Source organism: Talpa europaea (assembly GCF_964194135.1).
Source record: "Talpa europaea genome assembly, chromosome: 8".
Lineage (NCBI taxonomy): Eukaryota > Metazoa > Chordata > Mammalia > Eulipotyphla > Talpidae > Talpa > Talpa europaea.
The window spans coordinates 57,087,707-57,107,531 of record NC_140075.1 but is presented as its reverse complement, the minus strand read 5'-3'; the positions used below and the strand labels follow the sequence as shown (position 1 = coordinate 57,107,531).

The window sequence follows — 19,825 nt, the reverse complement described above, 5'->3', positions numbered from 1 at the left end:
CCAGGCACAGCTGAGGAAAGAATTTCTCAGCTTGAGAATATGTCAATAGACACTTTAAAAATGGAAATGCAGGGCCTCCCCGGTGGCGCGGAGGTTGAGCGCTGGGTTGCCAAGCTGCCCGCAGCTGCTGCAGCGCCGGTTCAATCCCCGGCTGCTCCCCGGCCACCTGAGGAGGGTCCCACATGGCACGCAGACCTCTCCTGCCGCCCGCTGCTCCCCTCAGTAGTGCACTTTGGTCCTTCTGCCTGCGCTGCTCCCTGCTCTGGCTCTGGTGAATTCTCTCACCCTCTCGCGCTTCTGACTGTACCCAGTGCTTGTATAAATTAATAAATAAATCTTTAAAAAAAAATGGAAATGCATAGACATAAAAGACTGAAAATAATGCAACTGTGAAATAACTTCCAAAGTGTAACGTGTATGTAATGGGAATATTAGAAGGAGAAGAAAGAGAACAGAAGAAATATTTGAAGCAAATTAATGGCTGAGAATTTCCTCCAAATTAATGATAGACAGCAAGCTATGGACGTAGGAAGCTCAAAGATTACCCATCAGGATAAATGACCAAAACAAAATAAAACAAAATAAGACACACAACATCTAGCCATATCATATTTAAATGGCAGATAATCAAAGGTAAATAAAAGTTCTTGAAAAAGCCAGGATGGGGGGGGAAGAGGGGAGCAACAACTTACCTACAAAGGAGGAAATAAAAGAAGTACATCTGACTTCCAATCAGAAATCATAAAAGTGGGGCCTCCCTGGGGGTTAAGCATCAGCACTATCACCAGGACATCCTCAGTTCCCCAGCCAGGGAGCTGACTCACGTGATGCAGCAGACCTCTCCTGTCTTGTCTGCTGCTCCCCTCAGCAGTGCATCCCAGTAGATTTGCCTGTTCTGCTCCCCACTCTGTCTCTGGTGAATGCTCTCACCCCCACACCTTTGGCCTGCACCCTGGTTCTTCCACACAAAAACAAATAAATAAAATCCTTTAAAAATTTCATAAAAGCAAGAAGAGACAAAAGTGAAATATTTAAAATGTTGAGAGAAACAAACACCAAGCTGGAATTCTGTATCCTGTGAAATTCCTTCACAAGTAAAGGAAAAATAAAAACTCCCCAACAAACAAAACTTAAGGGCGTTTATTGTCACTAGATCTGTCTGAGAAGAAAATTTTAAAGTTCTTCAGAGAGAAGAAAAATGATGCAGATCTGAAACTTGGATCTATATAAAGCGGTATCTACTTCTAACTAACTATACATAAAACAGAATCAATTATAATTATTTCTTTGCACACTTGACTTGTCCTTTAAAATCACCAGTAGATTTATGGTTTTAGGCCAAATGCATTGATTAATTTATTCAGCAAATGTTTCTTAGCATAACATGTTATTATAGAATCTATAAATATTAGATATGTTTATTAATTATTAATATCCAACAATATGATTATTTACATAAAGTATTTAAAATATTATAAGTTATGTACTAATAAATATTAACATGCTAGGCACTGTTTTACTCATTGACAGCACACAGCAGTGAGCACAATTCAAACTCCCTGTGCTGACATCTGCATTCTAAAGGGACACACCAGTCTGCTATTAGAGCAACAACGCAGCACAATATTCCCAGTGGTTTAAAATAGCAGATATTTTTCTTACTCTCATGTCTGCAAGTCAGATGAAGTTGGGCTAATTTGACTGGATTTGCCGGTTTGGTGAGCTAGCCTAGACACCAGGCTTTCGACCGAGGTCAAGTCTGTTTCGTATGTCACTGTCATTCTGAGACAAGTGACTGTTTGAGAGACATTTTACTCCTGGTGGATGACCGGGCACAAGAAAGGTGAATAAAAATACTTAATGCCTTCTAAATCCTTAACTCAGGTTTGTCATAATCACCCCTGTTGACATTCCATTACCCACAGTATGCCCAATGGGGCAGAGAGAGACAATCCACCAACTATATCATGTGGAGTTTCAATGTCATTTGGAGAGAGCATGGACATATAATTCTAACATTGGAAGGGAGGTAGTAAAGAATTGAAAAGCATGGGGGCCTCCTTGGTGGCCTAGGACTGAGTCTCAGCTCTGTCACCACTATAGCTTGGATTTGATCCCCAGCCAGGTAGCTAACCCACATATGGCACAGTAGACCTCTCCTGTCTCACCTGCTGCTCCCCTTAGCAGTGTATTTCAGTAAATCCACCTGCTCTGCTGCCCACTCTGTCTCTGGTGAATCCTCTCACCCCTCACACCTCTGGCCTACATCTCCATTCTTCTAGGCAAATAAAAACATTTTTAAAAAAGCCATTGAAACGCATGGTTCAATCTACCATAAGAAAGGGTAGTAGACAAAAGTAAATAAATATCAAATACATAAAGCAAGTTAAGGGCATATCTCTAGGAAGGGAAGGAACTTACTTTTAGATAATATTGTTAGGGAAGGTTTATTGGATCAGGTAACATTTGAGTAGAGTCCTAAAGGAAATTAAGACACAAAATTAGGGGGATTCTAGGGAAAGAGCTTTGTGGGAAGAGAGAGCAGTAATGAAATGGCCCCAAGGTGGGGTTCAGGGAACTGCAAGGAAGCCAGCATGGCTGGAGTAGAATGAGCTAGAGGGAAAGCAGTATGAAACCCATTCTGTGAATGAATGTTTAAGTTGTTCCTAATTTTTATTTATTTTTTAAAGATTTATTTATTTATGCATATAAGACTGGGGGACAGGTCAAAGGTGGAGGGGGTAAGAAGATTCACCAGAGATAGAGTGGGGAACAGAACAAGTGGATTGACTGAAATACACTGCTGAGGGGAGCAGAGGGCTAGTCAGGAGAGATTTGCTGCGTCATGTGGGTTGCTCCCTGGCAGGGGATTGAACTTGTGCTGGAGAGGCTGAGGATAGCTTCATAGGTTGTGTCTTAACCCCTTTCACCACGAGGGAGGTCCCCGTCCCTAATTTTTCTTTTAAAGATTTACTCATTTATTTATACAAGCAATGGGTACAGTCAGAAGCACAGAAGGGTGAGAGAATTCACCAAAGCCAGAGCGGGGAGCAGAGCAGGCAGAAGGACCGAAGTACACTGCTGAGGGGAGCAGCCGGCGGCAGGAAAGGTCTGCATGTCATGTGGGACCCTCGCCCCGCGGCCGCTGGGGATCGAACTGGCGCTGCAGTGGCTGTGGGCAGCTTCGCAACCCAGTGCTCAACGACTGCCTGTTCCTAATTTTTAACTGTAAAAAACATACTGACAATCCTTATATATGCCTTTCATGCATTTGAAAAAATCTTTCTTCAGGGCTGATAGCTAGAGGTACAATCACTGAGTATAAGTATCTTCCAGTTTACTAAGTGTTAACAAACTATAAAACATTATAAAACTACATTTCAAAGTATTATAAAGGCAATTTTTAGTCCCACCAGTGGTGTGTAAAATTCCAGTTTGAATTTGATATGTCACTCTTTTTTAATATAATGATCATTTATCATGGTATTTAATTACACATTTTACTATCACATTACATTAATAATCTGATCATGAGATTGTTGTAACTATTGTAATAACATTTTTATTATTGCTGTTTCATTTTATATTTCCCTAATTACTGGGAAGTTTAAGATCTTTTTATTTTATTGCCACTGGTTTCCTTTTGTAGTCTGCTGGTTTCCTTTTGTAATCTGCTTATGCAGATTGTTTGCCAATTTTTCTGTTGGGTTATTTAGTCCCATCTCACCTCTTTCTTTACATAGAAGTTCTTCGTATATTCTGAAACTGAGTCTTTTTCATATATATATATTTACCATATATATGGTATATGTCTTCCTTAAGTGAGATTTTCTCTTTGACTACCTTCTGTTTTATTTGTAGTACTGAATTCTTAATTTTTTAAAAAAGATTTATTTATTTATTTATACAAGCACTGGGTACAGTCAGAGGCGCGGGAGGGTGAGAGAATTCACCAGAGCCAGAGCAGGGAGCAGAGCAGGCAGAAGGACCGAAGTACACTGCTGAGGGGAACGGCGGGCGGCAGGAGAGGTCTGCGCGCCATGTGGGACCCTCCTCTGGTGGCCGGGGAGCAGCCGGGGATTGAACCGGCGCTGCAGCGGCTGCGGGCAGCTTGGCAACCCAGCGCTCAACCGCTGCGCCACCGGGGAGGCCCTGAATTCTTAATTTTAAAATAGTCAAATTTATCAAATTTTTTCTTTGTGCTTTGTAATTTAAGACCTCCCAAAGTCATAAAACTTTTTATAATTTTCTTTAAATTTTTGCTTTCAAAAATATTAATACTTTTTTACTTTGCAAAATCGCAAATTCAGAGAAAAGTTCAGGAATAGTAAAATGAATATACTGCCAACTTATATTTACCAACTATTAACATCTGACACGTTATCTTTCTCTCCATGTTTTGGTGTATACGTTTTCCTGTTGGCCAAATCATCTGAAAATAGAAATCATGATATCTCACCTCTAAATATTTCAGCATATCTCCTAAGAAGCAAGTATATTCTACATACCCACAGCATCATTATTACAACTGAGAAAAACAAGATGAATTCAATACAACCCTTGACTTACTCTCCACACTCAAATTTCTGCAATTGCCAAAAATGTTTATACATGTTTTAAAAATCCAAAATCAATACATATCATCTGTCTTTAGTCTTCTTTACTGGAACAACCCTATCACCTCTTTTTGTTCTTTTTTTTTTATAAGATTTATTTATTCATGCATACAAGAGATGGGGTACAGGCCAGAGATACAGGGGTGAGAGGAATCACCAGAGACAGAGCGGGGAACAGAACAGGCAGACTGACTGAAATACACTGCTGAGGGGAGCAGCGGCGAGTCAGGAGTGATCTGCTGCGCCATGTGGGCTGCTCCCTGGCCAGCCGGGGATGGAACTCTTGCTGCAGTGGCTGCGGATTTCTTTATAGTGCGGTGCTTAACCCCGTGCACCACCAGGGAGGCCCACCTCTTTTTGTTCTTTATGATATAGGTCCTTGAGTAATTTGAGCCAATTGTCTTGTAGAAAGCCCGCATTCTGGATTTGTGTGACTATCCTTAGACTCAAGTTAAGTATTTCTAGCAAAAATATCATATAGGTGATAATGTATACCTCCCACTGCATCACATCCAGAAGCACATGTTGGGGCTTCCCTGGTGTTGCAGGGGTTAAAGTCTCAGCGTTATCAAGCTGTTGTGAGCCACTTCCCCATGAGTTGGATCCCTGGTCAGGGAGCTACCCACATGGCACATCAGACCTCTCCTGTTTCACCTGTTGCTCCCCTCAGCAGTGTATTTCAGTAGCTGCCTGTTCTGCTCCCCACTCTGTCACTGGTGAATCCTCTCACTCCCTGCACCTCTGGCCTACACCCCAGTTCATGTATGCATAAATAAAAATAATAATAAATCTTAAGAAAAAAGAAGCATATGTTTAGATATCCTCCTGTTAGTGATGCCAAGCTTAGTCAAGACTGTGATTGCCCACTAATGATAAAGGACTGATGACAAAAATCTGCAAAGAGCTGATGAGACTCAACAACAACAAAGAAAATAATCCAGTCAAAATATGGGCAGAATAGCTAAAAAGAAACTTCTCTGAAGAAGAAATGCAAATGGCCAACAGGCATATGAAAAAATGTTCAACATCACTTGTCATCAGGGAAATGCAAATCAAAACTACCATGAGATACCATCTCACACCAGTGAGAATGGCACATATTAAAAAAACTAGCAACAACAAATGTTGGCGAGGGTGTGGAGAAAAAAGAACTCTCCTGCACTGTTGGTGGGAGTGCAAACTGGTCCAACCACTATGGAGAGCTGTGTGGAGATTTCTGGACCTACTAAACATAGAGCTTCCATAGGATCCAGCAATTCCACTCCTGGGTATTTACCCAAAGGACACAGAAACATCAATTCCAAAGAACACCTGCACCCCTATGTTTATAGCAGCACTGTTTACAACAGCTAAGCTTTGGAAACAGCCCAAATGCCCAAAAATAGATGACTGGATCAAGAAGATGTGGTACATATACACCATGGAATATTACTCAGCATTCAAAAAAGATAAACACATGCAATTTGCAGCAACATGGATGGCCCTGGAAGGGATCATGCTCAGCGAAATAAGCCAAAAAGAAAAAGAAAAATACCGGATGGTCTCACTCATAGCAGGAATCTAGAAAACTTAAATAAGGGACCAGGAAAATGAATAACTATAAGAAAGTGAAAATCAGAATCAACAAAAAACTATGAAACAGAGACATTTTGGGGGGGGTGGGAGGGGAGGGATTGGGATCAGAATGGGGGGTTTGCAATTGTATGGGGAATATAAAAATAAAATTTATTAAAAAAAAAAAAGACTGTGATTGCCAAACCTTTCTGTTGTAAAGGTACATTCTCCTTTGGAATTAGTAGATATTCAATGAAGGGATAATTTGATATCCTGTTTCCCAATAACCTTTTCACTCAAAGATGATCTACTGGTGATCTCTACCTGAATTATAAAATAATGAGTTTTAATTTCTACAATTCATTCTTGGCTTTTTGGGGGGGGTGCATAGAAGAACTGGGTGTAGGCCAGAGGTGCAGTGGGGTGAGAGTATTTACCAGAGACAGGGTGAGCAGAACAGGTGAATTTGCTGAAATACACTGCTATGGAGAGCAGCAGGCAAGACAAGAGAGATCAGCTGTGCCATAAATGGGTCAGGTACCTGGCTGGGAGAAGAACTCAGGCCATGCCAGTGATAGCGCTGAGATTTAACCCTTAGGCCACCAGAGAGGCACCAATTTGTACAATTCCTTCTATATTTATTAGTTGGCATTCATTTATAAAGAAAATCTATCTCTTTGTTTCCCCCTCTTTCATGGTTTCTTCGATTGAGTGTCACTACAAATGATTTTTTTTTTTTAAACTCAAAGTGTAATAATCATGAGTATCATTCTTTTTAATGTTCAGATTTCCACTGGATCATACAATGGAGGTCCATAAAGTTTTGCTTTTCACATTTAGATCTTTACTCTGTCTGGGCTTGTTTTAAATTTTTAATTAATTAATTAATTAATTTTATACACTGCTGAGGGGAGCAGCGGGGGCGGCAGGAGAGGTCTGTCCCACCACGTGGGACCCTCGCCCCGGTGGCCGGGGATCAAACCGGTGCTGCAGAGGCTGCAGGCAGCTTCGCAGCCCAGTGCTCAACTGCTGCGCCACCAGGGGAGGTCCTGGGCTTTTTTTTAAAAGTGTGATCATGAAACAAGGATCTACTTTTCATGTTTTTCCTTATTTAACCAGTTGTACCAGTCCTATTAGTTTACAGTCCCGTTTCCACATTCATATTTTTTTAACAATACCACTATATTAAATTTTCACATATGCATGTGTCCATTTCTAGGTTTTCTATCTTGTTCCAGTTGTTTGTTTAAACCCATGTTTAGTTAATGGTTTGAGAAGTTATCTCCTTATATGCTTCAGGGGTAAACATCGCCATCTCTTTTTTTTTCCCTTCAAATGTATCTTTTGCTTTTTGCAAGGGAAAAAGAGTGAACTGCTCTAAATTTTAGGACCTGGTTGTCATTCTCTGCCTTCTCACACCCCTTATTTTTGTTTCATAGTTTTTGGTTTTATTTTATTGTAACTCACAACTCTATCATGTATCTCTTTATGCATCCTAAGAATACTTAAATTCTTTAGCATACTTATCCCAAAGTCCTTTAATCTGAAATAAATTTATATTGATTGATGGCTTTCTTTTTTTCTGAACTATTTTCTTTCTGAACATTTATTTAGATATTTGAAATTCTTATTTGCAGGCACAAAATTTTGTGTTTCTTTGTTTTGATCTCTCTCTCTCTCTTTCTCTCTCTCAACACCCTTTCATTCTGCTTGATGGTTTGTAGGTTCCTTTTTTGGTCAAAGGCTCCAGCCAAGTTTCAGATCTCATAATGTGGTATTTCAAATGTCTGTTCTGTTCTGCTGTGAGAGCTACCACAGGCCCAGTTAATGAACCAGTGGTCTTCCTAGTTAAACAAGATTGTATTCATATGCCTTTACCTAATTAGGTCTGTAGTTCCAAATATGTTACTGCCCAAGTCAATGCTTGGGGTAGTTTTTGTTCTGCTTCTTTTTATAAGTCCCTAGTTTAAACTACAGCTGTGAATATGGCTCTAGTTCAAGTTTTGAGAAGCACTTTTAGTCCTTATACTCTACAGAAGCTGTCTTCATATTCATCTCTGTTTACTTTGGGATTTATCACCTAGTAAGTCTTTGTCTTCCCCTTTCTCCTGCCCTGCTATTCAAGTTTCATTTGTTGTTTTCTAATGGGTATGTCACTTGCATAAACAATGCAATGGTTTCATTGTTGTTTTTTTTTCTTTTTTCTTTGCTTTTTTTTTTTTAAAGGGGGGGATTTTTTTTTTTAAAGATTTATTTATTTATTTATACAAGCACTGGGTAAAGTCAGATGCACAGGAGGGTGAGAGAATTCACCAGAGCCAGAGCGGGGAACAGAACAGGCAGACTGACATAATACACTGCTGAGGGGAGCAGCAGGCGGCAGGAGAGGTATGCGCGCCATGTGGGACCCTCACCCAGGGTCGAGGATCGAACCGGCGCTGCAGAGGCTGCAGGCAGCTTTGCAACCCAGAGCTCAAAGGCTGCGCCACGGGGGGGAGGCCCAAAATATGATTGTTTAGAAGACATGCACAAGACATGCACTGTTGGATTTATACACTGGATCCCGAATGTGATTGATGGGGAGAAAAAAAAAGATTGGACTAGTTATGTTGGGTGAAAGAGCCAGAAGTTATATAACACACAATAAACATTCATCTGGTTTGAAGGGCAACTGCATCATGTACAACATTGGCTGTGTTGCCTCCGAGGTGGTGGATCTATTTTACATGAACAATTTTGGACTACCATCAAGCATCAAGATATAACTGTAGGGTTTTATGAATCATTCCCATTTCTACTTTAAGAAATTGATATTTTTCATGCTGTCTCTATATCACTGCTTTAGGCACAGATCAGATAAAAAGGAGAATATGAACAATCTCCAAATAAAATACACTTGTAGCCTAGGCAGTGAAGTGGTACAACATTGAAAGACTTTAAAAATGCAACTCTTTTTGGGTCTCCTAAAGTCTATCTGCACCTTTTACATGAGTCTCTTCCTCAGGTGTCATTTGTCCCAGGATGCAAGGCACACTAAGGAAGATATCACCTTTCATTCCATAGAGACACTTACTCATGGTGGAAATTGGATGCACCCACCTATGATTCTTCATTTTACTTTCTGCCAAATCTGCCACCCATGATACAATGACCCAGGATGTGTAACATTTCAGTTTGTAACATCTCATAAGCACTGTCATCCAGTTGTTTGTGAACCTCTTTCCACTGTTCCTAATCTGCATCAGTGCCTAAATCAGGATGCAGTCTTCAGGGAAACACTACATCCGCTCCACTTCAAACAGGCACACAGAGTCTCCATGCTTTCCCCATGGACCCATCCATGATGGCTGAATGGGTGAACTCCCAGCCTTTCCCCCATTAGGTAACAGAACTGAACTGAGTCTAGATTGCAACCATTTTTGATAACACAATTTTTGGGAAAGTTGCTTATTTTCTAAACTGCATAGGACAAGATATCCACTGGATTGGAAAATACAAGCAACTTACAGTTTGGGCTGTATTATACAACATTTAGAATGATGGATTTAAAGTTGTTGCCATTATGCTGGACCAAATTAAGGCAGTCATTCCTCTCTCACTGATGTGCCCAGCTGTGATAATAACTGGCTTGGAATTTACAGTTGCATTATAGTCTTTGCCAGAGACAATTTTTGGTGTTCCAAGGAAAAGGCCGCTCTCTTGAAGATCTATCATCTCTCCCTTCAATTTATTCCCCAGGATGTCAACAAGAGCAACTTCATTTTGCCAAATCCCTTCATTAAAACACTGATGACACAGGCCAAGCCAATAGTACCAACTCCAACAACTGTTATCTTATTCTGGGTGGCGTGTTCTTCCTTAAGAAGATTCTAAATCAACTGATCCTTGACAGCTGCTACATTGGACTCAGAAGTGAAGGGAACCTGGAGTGCTTGTCCGGCGGGTGTCAGTAGCACACATGGGACCTGGGCTTGGTGCAGCTGTTCCATATACAGTTTATGTTTTAATTCAATTCATAACATTGTGTTTGTCATTTTTCTGGTCTGTGAAAATGTGGGTCTGCTTGACTTAAGCGGCTGCTAGACTTAAGCGGCCTGTTCAGCCACCATTATGGTTACCAGCAGTTCTGCATTCCTATACAAAGGTCAGAACTGTCCAGTCACAATCATGTGAGCCAAACCTTACAAGATGCCTTTCATATCAATCAAAAGCAGAAAGCTTGATCACTCTGGGAAGGGTATGCATCAAGAGGTATGACTGGGAATGCCCAGGGGGTTGAGGATGGATGCATAAACTTACTCCCAACTCATACATCATGAGATATGACCGGGAACGCCTGGGGGGGCCGAGGACTGATGTATGACAAGGGACCCCAGAAGCTGATCAGTGGAATGCCTTGTTGATAAGATTAGGACCGTGGCCTGGGGCCTGGGGTCTAGTTTCGATTACAACACTTGGTCACTTGGTCATCAAGCTGATAACATGGTCAGCAGACTCACGTCCCCCAAGCCCTAGATGACATTCTTGAGTTTCACCCAACCTTTTCTCCTTGTCCTCCTAAAGGATGTAGCTGATGCTCTATGATTATTTTTATCAATAAAAACGGCCAGGATCTTGCTCTCAGCAGCATCCTGCCTTGTGCAGCCTGCTCCACCACTCCCGTGTCTTTATCAGTGTGGTGAAAACACTTGAAACATGAAAACACTTGTCTTGTTTTATCTACATATTTTCTCTCCTCACCCCCACTTCCCTTTACTTCATCTATCATGTACTATATTTGAAGTAGAAATGTATCAAAGGGTGATTTGCTGTGCAATCTGATTGTAAACTCCTTTTTTTAAAAAAAAGGAATTCTTTATAGACAAAGAAAGAGAAAAAGAAATTAAGAGTCTTCCATTTCTAAAAGGGCAGTGAAAGTTTGTCTCTGCTTGTAAGATAATTTTCTGCCAACAAAGCTGAAAACTTAGTGATAATTACTGCTTATTCTCCCCCAGATTCAGGGCCTTTATTGTTGCTTCCCCATTATCTAGCATCTCCACTGTCACTAGACTTGCTTCCTTCTCTTCACCTCACTTAAAATTTCCATTCCCAAGATCATCAGTAGTCAGTTGTCTGTTAATTTTGTCATATAATTTAAGAAGTGGAATTATAAAACTTCTCTTTAAGAAGAGTAAGTAGTAGGGCCTCCCCGGTGGCGCAGCGGTTGAGCGCTGGGTTGCGAAGCTGCCCGCGGCCTCAGCGGCGCCGGTTCGATCCCCGGCTGCTCCCCGGCCACCAGAGGAGGGTCCCACATGGCGCGCAGACCTCTCCTGCCGCCCGCTGCTCCCCTCAGCAGTGTACTTCGGTCCTTCTGCCTGCTCTGCTCCCCGCTCTGGCTCTGGTGAATTCTCTCACCCTCCCGCGCTTCTGACTGTACCCAGTGCATGTATAAACAAAACAAACAAACAAACAAATAAATAAATAAAACATGCCTCTATAAAAAAAAAAAAAAGAAGAGTAAGTAGTGATGCTGGGCTCTATAGCTCATTCCATATTAGGTTTGGGAGGGGAAGAATGGACTTCAATTAATATAGTAGCAATGACTGCTACTAAAGGAATAAAAGGTAAAATGAATATCAGGGTATTTCTGCATGGAATCTGACCTGGGCTTCAAAGGGATCTTTAGTTATCAAAAGATCTATGTGATTATTTGAACACTCCTCCCCTTACTTAGTCCTAGAGGGTATATAAAACATATCTGGTTTCTCTGAAATCTTTCCATTTACAAAAATATAGACGGATGTTCAGATGATATCTAAGTGAAATAAGGAGAGGACAAATAACACATTATTTCACTCATTTGTGCAATATAAAAAAACACAAACAAAAATAAACCTGTAGATCCTGACAAGAGAATGGTGGTTGCCAGAGGGGAAGGGGCAGGGAGGTTGTAGCTAGAAAAGGCCAATTGGTTTGTGGTGGATGATGATTAAACATTTAACGGGGTCATAGTGAGAAAATGTAATCATGGAACCTATAGAGTATTGTAAACTAACATGAACTTGATTTTAAAAAAAGAACAATATGAACTATCTTTCAACTTGGTCCTGCATATATACTTACTTTGAAGAAAATCCTTTGTCCCCATTTGGCTCAACAAAACATAATTGATGCCTAAGGAGTAAGAAGATTCACAAATCTGTCATGAAACTTATGGCGTCTGACCCTCTTCACAGAAAAATGTTGATAAATTTTGTTTAGAATTTCAGGGAGTTTGTGGATACTTGGTCAAGATATCTCCCAGTCAAGGGTAAAGCAGCAGGTTTAGAACCTACTTTAAGATTTCATATTGCCAGTACCTACCTCCTAGAATCCTCAGAATCCATGCCCCTCTTAACTCCTTTGAGTGGTAGATATTATCTTCATGGATCTTAATTCCATTTCTAATAATGACCTCCAATTCCAATTCAACAATATTGTCCATGTTCCTTTTGTCCTGATTGTACCCAAGGCCACACATAATAAAGAAAATTTCAAACAGAATTAAATAACATCTGTCTTCACGGACCATTTGTTCCATAAGATCCCTAGTGTCCAAAGAGTTCAGTGACCCTACATCAATTACTAGTTTATTTTATTTGTGACCCTAAATGCTTATGTTTTCTTTTAGAAAATATTTTTCTTAAGTGAATTTTTTTTACTTTATGATTAACATACATATTTTGGATCCAGGGTACACAGAGGATATTTCATCAACTTTAATACTGTCTTCTTCAGTAATGAGGAGATGATATTAGGAGAGTCTCCCAGAATCTGCACAGTCATCCCCAACTCAACTAGCTTCTCTGCCTTTTTCTAAGAGAAGCAGCAACTGAATTTTCCTATTGACATCACAGGTCTGTGTTTTATTGTGTTGTCTCTTCCTCACTTGAAGTTTCTGTCTCAGAGCTTGTTTCTTCATTGAGTTCAGGTGGTGCTGAAGTCACTGGACCAATCCCCAGTCTTGACCTCTCCATGGGAATCACAGTGGGGACACCATGATCAAGAGGAAGAGATCTGGCTCTTAGGTGGTTGAGGAAGGAGACGATCCCTAAAGGAAGAGAGGAATTTGAGGTTAGTTTCAACAGACAGATGGTCTTTTGACTTTTAAAATTCTTACTCATCTGTTAAACATTCAGTTCAACAATCCTCTTTTTAATGAAGCCAACCCTCCTCTCCCCCAGGAGAATTACATTACCTTTCCGTGCTCCCATTGTATTATAGTATTTCTCATGTGGTTAGGACAATGTCTAAAATTCCTAAATTCAAATCATGGCTCTGCTACTTTGTGTGATCTTGGGCAAGTTATTCAAACTATTTATGCCTCAGTTAGTGGTAGAACTAATTCTAGGTTTTCAGACTTTTTTTTTTTTTTTTTTTTTTTTGAATCCTAAACTTTCTGTTTAGGATTTGTTTTTTTATTTATTTATTTATTTATTTTTTTATTTATTTATTTTATTTGTTTGTTTGTTTTGTTTATACATGCACTGGGTACAGTCAGAAGCACGGGAGGGTGAGAGAATTCACCAGAGCCAGAGCGGGGAGCAGAGCAGGCAGAAGGACCGAAGTACACTGCTGAGGGGAGCAGCGGGCGGCAGGAGAGGTCTGCGCGCCATGTGGGACCCTCCTCCGGTGGCCGGGGAGCAGCCGGGGATCAAACCGGCGCCGCAGAGGCCGCGGGCAGCTTCGCAACCCAGCGCTCAACCGCTGCGCCACCGGGGAGGTCCTAGGTTTTCAGACTTTAAAGCCCATGCTTTCTTCACCACAGCACACTGCGTGCCAATATATAAATGTTCTAAGTAGAAAGAACCAGTAGTTCTATCTCCCCCAGATTATACCTCCCTTTAAAAAAGTAATATCTCCTTCCATCCTTTATGTATAATATAGGAAACTGACTCACCAGCAAAGGTGTATAAGAAATCACTCCACCAATTAATATAAAAAGTCCATATGAAAGTTGACTCCATAATATCCCTAGTATGCCACTGAACTTGTGTCAGAAATAGGATGAGGCAGAAGAGCAAGGAGACAGCTAGACCAAAAGAAAAGATGTCACAACTCATTAGTACCTTCAATCTGTCTTGAACGCCATCCCCAACTCTTCTTTGGTTTCCAGATAATACATATATGAAAAGGATAAAAAGGATTGAATTTTGGGGATTGACCAAATCAAGAGAGAGAAAGGGGCATCTACTTCTTCCGTGGCATAAGCCAGTAAAAGTGTGCTATATATAATAAGATAGGGCAGGTACTGGCAGCTTGATGTGATACTGAACAGGAGAAAAAGTATTAAGTAAAAGAGGATGAAAGCCCCACAGAGGAACTGTGTTCCCTTGACAATTACCATGGCATTACTCTGCTAGTATAGGTCTGTACCTGAGATGAAGCTGAGCATGGATACCTTCAGATCCAAGTTGGCTGTCGTGTTTCCTCTTCTAGGGAGGCAAGAATTGAAGAGTGAACCAAGGCAGATAAGTATGGCGATGACAGAGATGAGGAATAAGACCCTGGAATATAGGAGGTAATCTGGCAAGGAGAGCGAGAAAGAAAAGGCTTAGTTCATCCATTGGTGGCAGACCCTTAAGAAAATCAGATAGAAAAAAAATCAGATAGTCTTAGAAACATGAATGAGAACACAAGAGGATGAAGCAGAGTTTGGTATGTGGTATCCGAGGAACAAATAAGGATCTTCTTTCCCAGTTCTTCATTGATACCCAGAATTTCTTTACTATGAAAACAAAACCTTTATTATTAAACTGAAGATAATATATAAACAGTTCTGGGTGCATTAGCACATACTCTTTGATATTAAACATTTATATAAGATGTATGACTCTAATAGCAGGGGAGAGGGAGGGAGGAGGGTCAAAACAAGAGAGGGAAGAGCACAAGGGACTATGGTGACGGGTCCCAGATGCTGTGGTGGTGAGAAAACTATGGGGACTGCACCTGAGGGGAGAAATCAAACACTGTACAGAAATGAACAATGATGTGAGAAAATAAACAAATTTAATTACAGAAAAAGAGTGTATGAGTATATGGAGGTATGGTTCTATCATGACTATACAGATTAAAACTTTTTCTTGTTCCTAAGTCTAATTCTAAAAGTAATACATGTTCAGGGCCTCCCTGGTGGCACAAGGGGTTAAGCACAGCACTGAGAAGCTATCCGCAGCCTCTGCAGCACTGCACCAGTTTGATCCCCGGCAGGCCAGGGAGCTACACACATGGCACAGCAGACCTTTCCTATCTCCCCCATTGCTCCCCTCAGCAGTGTATTTCAGTCAGTCTGCCTGTTCTGCTCCCCACTCTGTCTTTGGTGAATCGTCTCATTCCCCACACCTCTGGCCTTTACCCCAGTTCTTGTATTCATAAATAAATAAATCTTTGAAAAAAAAATGACTACAAAATAGCATATCATGTTAAAAGATTTTGCTTAATGATTCATCCATTATTGGGATTGGAGTTTGTTTCTATCTGTCTTTTCTTTTTCATGTGCAGGCCTTATCATCCTGTGACTATAAAATAAAATCACATTTACTTTAACTTCTATACTGTAATGATTTCAAGCCCCAGTTTACAGGGTTGTAGGAATTAAACACCACAAAAATCTCTCTCCCCCTCGTTTTCTGAGTCCTTCAAGATCCTGTCAAGGCCCTCCTTTTGGTTAAGAACTCTATTGAAGTTTTTTTTTTTTTTTTACTTCATTACCCATATTCAGGGCCATGGTGCACTTTCTCCCCCCAGCTCTTGGCTCTTTTACTTGTCACTGCAGATGCTTGCTGGTAAGAGAGAAGAGGTGCTGTGCAAAACTTTACCTTTGTTTCCATATTCCTGACATGGAATAGGTCCTTCCTTTGATTTTACCAACAATGTTTTACTGAATATTAAGAAACAGAGTGATGTACAACTGCAAGTGGTTTTTATGAAATACCACCCACCCAGCAATATCTTCAATGTCCTGTACCTCCTCCTCTTTCCTGTCTCAGTGGAGCAGGAGCTAGCTCATCCTCACCACTGAAAGTCCTCTAAGCATTTCCATACCTAAAAGTCTAAGTCCAGTTTCTAAGTAACTCAGAGAGAAGAAATTATATGCCACATTTATCCCAGTCTAAGATCTTTCTCCTAAGTTTTACTTTGTTCTCTAGAACATAATCAGTAATAGTTATTTCCATCAAGAGAAACCACCCACAGAGGTAAGTCAATCTGTAACTCCAACAAGTTAGCTACATTAAAATATGATGAATTAAGGGCAACACGATTCTGAAGACTGGGTCTTCCATAATTAGCAGTAGATATAGTCAACCAGAATTGTCAGCCCAGATTGAGCTGCATATAGCCCAGTGTGATAGACATTTTTATGGTATTTAACCCTAGTAGCCCTTGTCCATAGCCTTGAACCCTTCCCTCTGGTCCTCCTGACAGTAGTTAATAGGGCCAAGGAAGGAAATCTGATCCCAGTTGGACAGACTTGATTTTTATGCTTGGAAATTTGGATTTGGGACTGAATGGTGTTAATTTTCTCTTTTGCTTGTGTGAACCACAAATATAAAGTTAGTCTAGGATATCACTTTTTGGGCCCTTACGCAGTAATAAACAGGAAAAACAGCTGTAGACATGAAACAAAACACAAACATAGCTGAGTGACAAAGCAATTCTAGAGATACCAAGTGACTAGCTAGCTTCATTTCTTCACGTGAGATCCCAGTCTCTTCTGGAATCTCCTAAAGTCCAACAATCTTCCTGCCCTTGGGAGTCTATGACATTCTGAATCTTTATAAATACATTCACTCTTTAGCTCATGCTAGTTGAAATAGGTTCTGATATTTAAAACACAAAAGAGCATTATCTAAGATAACCCATCCAAGTGGGTTACAGTTCTGTCTTTTCTTCTACTGTGAAGGGAAGACTTCACCTTCATGTTATTCTTATAGTGTTCTCTGTTAGTGATTCATTTCCTGAAAATAACATAAATCAGTCTCTCAGAAGTCCACAGGAACAGCTAAAGATTTAGTCATGGAAGAACCTGAACCCTCAGAGTAATAAGGTATATTACTCATAAACCTAACACAAGAAGTTATCTCACCAGTTCAGTACTTAACTTCAGACTCTAAAACAGCTGCATTTGGATAACTTCATAGTTTTTAAAATTTATATAACTAAATTTATACAAGCTAAGGTCTGGAAGCAGAATTCAAACCTCTATCTTCCTTGTAAGATCAAAATTGATTTCAGCTTTTAAACCTCAGTTTTTACAGCAAGTGACTCATTAAAGTTTCAAAAACTCTTAGGACCTAAGTTATAAAAGGCCTTGCTTATACATGTCAGTAAGAAACCTTGGTCTGGGCAGAGAAGAGTGCACAAGATTCTGGGAACACCACATGGGTTACCTATAAGCAAACACTTCTAGAGCTTTTCTCAAGAATATGGTTTGATGTGGACTCAGGTTTCAGGAATAGCAAGGCAAGCCTCACAGCTTACCAGCTGAGAGGAGAGAGCATGCCACTTCCAATTTGGAAAGGAAGACATCCAAATCATTTAAAAAACTTGGTAAGCTCCTTGCTGGTGTTGTTGAGATCACCCCAATTAGTGATTTTGCCCTTCAGAATACCATTGGGTGGGACATGAACACCACCCTGGCCAGAAGGGACACTACCCAACCAGAAAGCAGTGCTGTTTTACCGTGAACTGCGAACTGGACACTTGGTAGTTTGTAATGGATGGGCAGGATCTCCTATTGTTATGAAAGTAAAACTTTGCCTGGAGGTATTAGAAAGTGAGAAGGGAAGTGTGAAAAGTCACATTACACTTACAAACAAACAGCTTGGTTAATACTAGATACTCTTCTCCTCTGAGGCTGTTGACACCCTGAAGGGAAGCAATGGGGAAGCCAAGACAGCATGAAAAGAAAAGCAGAGGAGAGATGCAGCCACATTCAAGCTGAGCACCTTCTACTCAGCTGTTCCAAAGAGACTTGGTGGTAGGGTTTCCCTCACTACACCCTCAGACCTTCAGCAAAGATCAAACCCAGGAGAGGAAGGCAGTGCTCCCAAAGGATATAGCCCTTTTAACTGTGAAGGAGCTAGGATGAACTGGTGGGAGGGGGCAGCACGTGTTGATTTTGACAACCCACGTTGTCAAAAGCCACATCTAAACCTCCACATTGAAGCCAGTGTGCCTCTGTTCCAGGTATATGAGGTCAAGATAAGACTTCTTCAGACTCAGGGGAAGTACCCAGAGGAGGCAGTTGGGAGTTTGGAAGGATCCTAGATGGAGAACTAGTACCCCAGAGAAGGGACTGTGAAATCTGCCTAGCAGAATTATCTTGCCAGCTATGCTCGATCACTTCACTTCTATTTCCGCAAGCCACATTAGAATACCAACCACACTGTATAGTAACAACTAATAAATGACAAGAATTCTTCCCAAATAGTCCACCTCATAATTTGGGAGAGGAAACAACCTGCATAAGAAGGAGAAAGGGTACACAGAGGAAACCAAAGAAAAAGATGGTTATATTCAATTTGACTGCCAGCCATCTTGGACTTGGAGAGGTGGAGGCCAAAAGAGCTTGAAGAAAGAAAATGAAGGGTCAGTGTGGCAGAGAGCTCTGAAACTATGGGGCCTGTGGCATTTAACTTAGTGGCACTCACAAGGTGGCTTGGGTACGTGGCTCCAGCACAGTGCTTCATGGTGGCATATGACCCAGAGTCCTGCGGAGAGCTCAAGACCATTCTTGGTCACCAGGAACTGCACCCATTCCATTGGAGAAACGCAGATCTGCAATAGGAGGCTAAAACCACAGAGGCCGCCACAGAACATTCGGGTGTAGGTTTGTGTCTCCTCCACAAGCTGTTTCTGCCTCTCGTATGTCATCGAGTCACTCTGCTGACCTTTGGTTGGAAGGGTAGGCTACAAGGATGAGGGAAATATTGCCTACCTAAAAAGATAACTCCCCCATCCTTAGGGATTCCTATTCTTCTCTACCTCAAGAGTCCCCATGTAGGTTTGATTTCTGCCTATCTTTCCTTACCCGTACTATAAAAACAAACCCCCAAATATTCAGGACATTCTTTTTTCTTTGGGACACTCTGCCTAGGACCATCCTTAAGCAAGTCCTCTTCCTCCCACCTAACCTACAATTAGGGGCCTCCTCACCCTTTGGTACTGCCGGTACTCCTTATATTTGGGAACATCAGGATTGTAGAAGGTCATGACTAATTGTTCCTTCTTCTCCATCTTGGCAGTCAGTTCTAACTGTCACGGAATTTGTCTCGGCCCCTCTTCACACAGGCTGGCAGAATCAAAAGGGGCCAGAACCCATGGCACAGATTCCGTTTCTGTTTCCTCTTCCAGGTCTGGTCCAATCAGGAAAAAATCTCACATTTTAAGCATGAATGCGTATGAGTGATGTGCCCCACCCTCCCCTCTCTGAAGCCTCCCAACCCCTTTATTAATTAAATCTAAATATCTTGTCAGCCATTGCTATGTGTCAGTATTTGTGCTGGATCCTGAGACATAAAGATGAACAAGACACAATTTTCTAATAGCAAATAGAAAAATGTAACTCAGATGTCACTAGGAGTCAATAGTTTTGTGGTTATAATTTAAGATTATGCATATAACCTTAATCAACT

The 19,825-nt window shown here is 41.0% G+C and overlaps 1 protein-coding gene and 1 pseudogene across 2 annotated transcripts; both read right to left on the bottom strand.

The window, feature by feature from the left end:
- Window positions 1-9,133: 9,133 nt before the first annotated feature.
- Window positions 9,134-12,633, bottom strand: LOC311175280 (L-lactate dehydrogenase A chain-like; annotated as a pseudogene). Its single transcript has 3 exons — window positions 12,513-12,633; window positions 12,273-12,323; window positions 9,134-10,023 (listed from the first exon to the last, which is right to left on the bottom strand). The product of its transcript is annotated as an L-lactate dehydrogenase A chain-like (transcript).
- Window positions 12,634-13,054: 421 nt separating this feature from the next.
- On the bottom strand, window positions 13,055-19,427 carry TMEM202 (transmembrane protein 202; the record flags this gene model as incomplete). Its single annotated transcript, XM_084240179.1, has 5 exons — window positions 13,055-13,239; window positions 14,089-14,220; window positions 14,565-14,714; window positions 18,842-19,100; window positions 19,347-19,427. 5 exons carry the CDS (start codon window positions 19,425-19,427, stop codon window positions 13,055-13,057), a joined length of 807 nt encoding a protein of 268 aa, XP_084096305.1.
- Between the last annotated feature and the right edge of the window lie 398 nt (window positions 19,428-19,825).